Source organism: Rutidosis leptorrhynchoides, chromosome 2, assembly GCF_046630445.1.
Source record: "Rutidosis leptorrhynchoides isolate AG116_Rl617_1_P2 chromosome 2, CSIRO_AGI_Rlap_v1, whole genome shotgun sequence".
NCBI lineage: Eukaryota > Viridiplantae > Streptophyta > Magnoliopsida > Asterales > Asteraceae > Rutidosis > Rutidosis leptorrhynchoides.
In genome coordinates, this window is record NC_092334.1 from 308,654,614 (window position 1) to 308,659,745 (window position 5,132).

Below are 5,132 nucleotides of genomic sequence, written 5' to 3' on the forward strand. Positions count from 1 at the left end.
CACTGTCGTTTGTTGGTGCCACTTTCATGTCATCACCCACTGGTTTTATTTTTAACCTCAATATTTCTAATTTTATCAATTGATTATATATAAAAAAACCTCTTATGACTTGATTTTTAAAACTAAACTCCTATATTCATTATTATTTATGTAATTAGGTGAATTTTAATATTTATTTATTTTTGTTGTTGAAGTATTTAAGTATTAACATGTCTCTTATTGATTACTTTAAAATCATACCTCCCTTGCATTGCATAACTTGATTACTTTAAAACCTTTCATTCAAACCATCTAATTCACTTACAAAAAAACCATGAAGAATGCAATTAACAATAGCAACACAAAGCTCATCCTTTTACATCCCTACATCCAAAAACAAGCCAACCCAAATCGCCTATGGCTCATCGCTCTCGTGTCCGTCCTCACCCTAGCTTCCCTTCTAACCCTTGTTTACACCCGCGAATCGTTCCATACAACAACTACAACCACCACCACAACACGTATCATCTCGTCCATTAACCGACAAAAAAAAACACTCCCTAAATCAGTAACGAAAGCCCTCATGCATTATGCCGCTAACACCAACAACACGGATCACATGTCACACACCGATATCAAACAAATAACCGATGTCCTAAAACAATGCACCTCCCCTTGTAACTTTCTTGTATTTGGGCTCACACCCGAAACTCTCCTGTGGAACGCTATAAACCATTTCGGCAGGACTGTTTTCATAGATGAAAACCGCTATTATGCTGCCTACATCGAAGAAAAGTACCCAGAAATTGAAGCGTATGACGTCCAATACACTACCAAGATCAAAGATCTCAATGAGCTTATAACTTCAGTTAAAGAACAAACACGCAATGAGTGCAGGCCAGTTCAAAATTTGTTATTCTCTGATTGCAAAATTGGATTAAATGATCTTCCAAACCAGTTATATGAATTGGACTGGGATGTGATTCTAGTAGACGGTCCTCGAGGGTATTGGCCCGATGGTCCAGGGAGTATATCGGCTATATTCACCGCTAGCGTACTTGCAAGGAGCAAAAAGGGTGGGAACCATAAGACACATGTGTTTGTTCATGATTATAATAGGGAGGTTGAAAGGGTGTCTAGTGAAGAGTTTTTGTGTAAAGAAAATTTGGTTAAGTCTTCTAAGGACTTGTTGGCTCATTTTGTGGTGGAAAGAGTGGTTGAAGAGAATAGTAAAACCCAGTTTTGTCGCAACCATCCAACGTCATCCTAGACCATCCATCTCAGTCATCATGTAACGTTTTATTACAATGGAATTATCACTTTGTGTAATCGTATCGAACTTGTTTATTGAAGGCTCATAATCGATTGAACCATGGTTAGTTTGTAAAGGGCTTCATAAAAGGAGGTGTGACACTTTGTAACCAAAGCCCTTGCTGATCAAGACTTTTTGTTGTAATATGAAGAATTAATGAAACTTTCTGGCATTTACAGCAGACATTACATTACCTTTTTTTTTTTTTTTTTTTTTAACGGCAAGCATAATTTTCTTAAAGATCTAGCAAGAAACTAGAGGAAAAAGAACATACAATAAATTACACCGGCTTGATTAGCCAAGTGTTCCAATTGACACTATCTCTACATCTACGATTTAACCAAAATAAAGATATAGAACGAATAGTGTCAAATAAATCCCCTTTTTTGATCTTTATATCGGAAAAACAACACCATTGCGAAACCTCCAAAGAGTCGACAAACAAGCAGATATGATAATGTATGCCTGAAGCTTAGTGGGCCTTGGTGCAACCCAGTTATCAAACCAGTCAACTACTTCGACCCAATTATAAAAAACAGGAATACCATTTGCAACCCATATTTTAAACTTTAACCAAACCTCCCTTGCAATGATACATCAGAACAACAGGTGGTCCAATGACTCTGTACCGAACGTGCAATTTGGGCAACCTATCTCCGTAATCTCCAAGCCACGCTTTGATAAATTAAGACGAGTAGGAAGACGATCAAGTGCAACACGCCAAATAAAAATATCGACTTTAATATGAAGAGGTTTTACCCATCTTGTAGGTGGATGAACCGAAGGTAAAGAGTTGTTATCGATATGCATTCTAGTGTCACGAACAGTATATGGTTTATTACCCACAGCCCACGTGAACGAATCAACATCATTAGTTAAAACAACATTCTGAACAAGTTCTTTTAACAATATGAGACTCCCCTCATTTCTACTCCCAATATAAGCTCTATTCCACAACCAACTCCATGACCCGTCAAGCATTTCAACTGATATGACTTCATTTTTATCGAAAGCTAAATGAAACAAACGATCGAAACACATATAGATAGGCTCACCATTCAACCAACTATCAAGCCAAAAGCGAACAGAGTCACCATTACCAATGTTATACCTTATTGGATTAATAGGAATCAAGTGATCAGATTGTGAGTGTTTGCACAACTTGATAATAATAATAATCCATGTAGAGTTGTAGTCTAAGCTAGAAGAGGAAACAGCACCATTAGAACCATAAATAGAACATATAACCTGTTTCCATAAAGAGTCTGAAGCAGCATAAAAATGCCAAATCCATTTTAACACAAGGGCCAGGTTAAATGCTTCCAAACTTCCAATACCCACACCGCCTTTTTCAAAAGAAGAAAGAATCGAGCTCCATTTAATCCAACACATGTTTTTAGACTCCTCATCACCACCCCAAAAGAAGATATATCGAAATCTTTCCAATTCTTGGATATCCTTTTTAGGAATAAAGATAAGTAATAAATATTTCATATGACTTGCCTCTAATCAAAACATTTGTGTGTTCAGAAATATGTTCCCTTTGTTTAGTAGAAACACATAACCGACCCACACACAAACCTTTAGAACAATCATTCTCAACGAAAACAAATTTCCTAATAGTACCTGCCACTTTTTTGTATGAGGAAGAGTTCCAGGCACAAGATGGCAAACCAGAAATCTCAATCCAAGTCAACCTTTCATCGACAATGAAATCATCCGAATAATTTTTGATTACAGAAAATAAAGTTGTGAGATTCTTATTGTATTTAAAGAAGAAACAGAATCAATATTATGAAATCGCAACCACGGTGACACCAGTAGTTTTTCAAAATTTATTGCAAAATTTTATTTTTTTGGGTATAGAACACCACTAAATATAATAATGGGATCCCATAAATTTTTAGAGATTATAATTTAATAGTTTAAACTAATAAAGTATTTGAAATTAGTCTATTTATAATTTTATAGTATTAGTATTGAATATATTAAAAACATATAATTTAAAAAAATGTCATAAAAGTAATACTTTTTATTTACTTTTCAATTTTACCTTTACATTTTCTTTTTCTATTTCTTTCTTCATACATTAAATCTTCCTATTATTTTCTATTTATGGAAGTGGACAATTAATTTGGAAAATCTCAAAATAAAATATGAACTACAAAATTAGGGACTGAGAGAGTAACATTGATCAACCATACCATCCATTAAACAATTACAATAGCATTGTAGCAAGTAACTTTCTTGATTATGTTTCTTGTAAATTACTGTAGTCAATAGCAATCCCACATAAGTGGGGTATGGGCAGTGGCAGAAGCAGGATTTTTTTCCATCGGGGACATTTAACTTTCTTGATTATGTTTCTCTCTCAATGTTCTATGGATAGAGAGACTGCTTCCGAATAGACCTCCAACTAATAAGTAGATTAAGTGTGAGACGCCATGAAATGAATTATCCAATTTTACGATGGTTGTTATAATGACAATAGTAAAAAATACGAATAACCTTATATTTTGCGATATGTTTGTGTTTTAAACGCGACCCGACCCGACCCGATTTGACCTGCCAAATTCAATATTTTGTGCAAGAAAGTTATCAAATAAAATTTTGGAACTCCATTGAGTTTTAATCCTAGAATCGCCACTGACCAAGGTCCACCAATCGATCTAAAGGAAATATTAGAGAAACCTTATTTAATACATATAGACGTTGGATGTTTCTCATCGCTGCAACATCCTTAACCTTGACAAAAAGAATCTCAGAAGAAGAATCCATGATTTTTTTTAAAAATGGTAATTTTATTGATCCTTGTTGCAAAAATGGAAAAAGTGGAATTTTTGTTGCAAAAATGGTAAAACCGAAGTTTGGAACTTCAGTTTTGCCATTTCCGAAGTTTCAAACTTCGGTTTTGGGGTGGTCTGTCAGCACAATCCCTAATCCGAAGTTTGGAACTTCGGTTTTGATCAAATCCGAAGTTCCAAACTTCGATTTTGGGTTATCTATTTTTTTAAACACTAATTTTAATAAAGAACTTGGATTTAATAGTTAATTTACAGTTATATACGCTAATATTACTTTAAAAATATATAATAACATTACAAACAATAAGATATTAATAGTAGTAAGATGCAAATACAAATTTTTTTAACAACACTTTTAATAATATCAGAATCACGGTTACATTTTTTTGAAAATAAAAATATATAATTAAAAACAACACATAGAAATTTAACACAAAATTAAATTAGATGCAATGGAAGAGGTTGATTTTTCACAATTGCTTCGTTTTTGATTAAATTCCATTCATCTTCCTCACAAAAATGCTCGAATTTTCCTTTACCATCATTCCAAAACATCATGCCCGAGTGCTGAACCGTAATGTTTTCTTTGAGCCACTCAAATGTAGCGACCTGACAAAATCGTCATTGACGGCGCCGTCTACTTAGGTCCCATTACGTGATCATAGGTCTTTAAAATGACGTTTGACCAAAATATGTCGCATTCATATCAAATGTAAAGATGTTTCAAGTTTACAAAAGTAGTTCAACAACTAGTGACGTTACACGTTTTACGTACAAATGAAACGTATGCGACACAGTTTAAATGTAAAGTCAAAAGATGCTCCATGTATGCATGTATACTCGACATCCAAGCAAGTTTCAAAATAGTGAGCGGAAGCATGTAACACATATCGTTCAAGGACCTGAGAAAAACATAGAAAATCTGTCAACGAAAACGTTGGTGAAATCATAGGTTTAGTAAGTGAGTACGTAAGTAGGTTGAACCACAAGATTTATAACGTTGAAGTTAGTAAGAACATTCTAAAAGTTGTTATCAC

The 5,132-nt window shown here is 34.2% G+C and overlaps 1 protein-coding gene across 1 annotated transcript; it reads left to right on the plus strand.

Moving 5' to 3' along the window:
- The first annotated feature begins 304 nt into the window (after positions 1-304).
- Positions 305-1,452, plus strand: LOC139891835 (protein IRX15-LIKE-like). Its single transcript, XM_071874845.1, has one exon. The coding sequence runs from the start codon at positions 314-316 to the stop codon at positions 1,247-1,249; it is 936 nt and encodes a 311-aa protein (XP_071730946.1). The 5' UTR covers positions 305-313; the 3' UTR covers positions 1,250-1,452.
- Positions 1,453-5,132: the final 3,680 nt, after the last annotated feature.

What these genes read in the sequence shown, in the direction of transcription:
- LOC139891835 (XM_071874845.1), top strand. Translation starts at nt 314, where the DNA reads ATGAAGAATGCAATTAACAATAGCAACACAAAGCTCATCCTTTTACAT.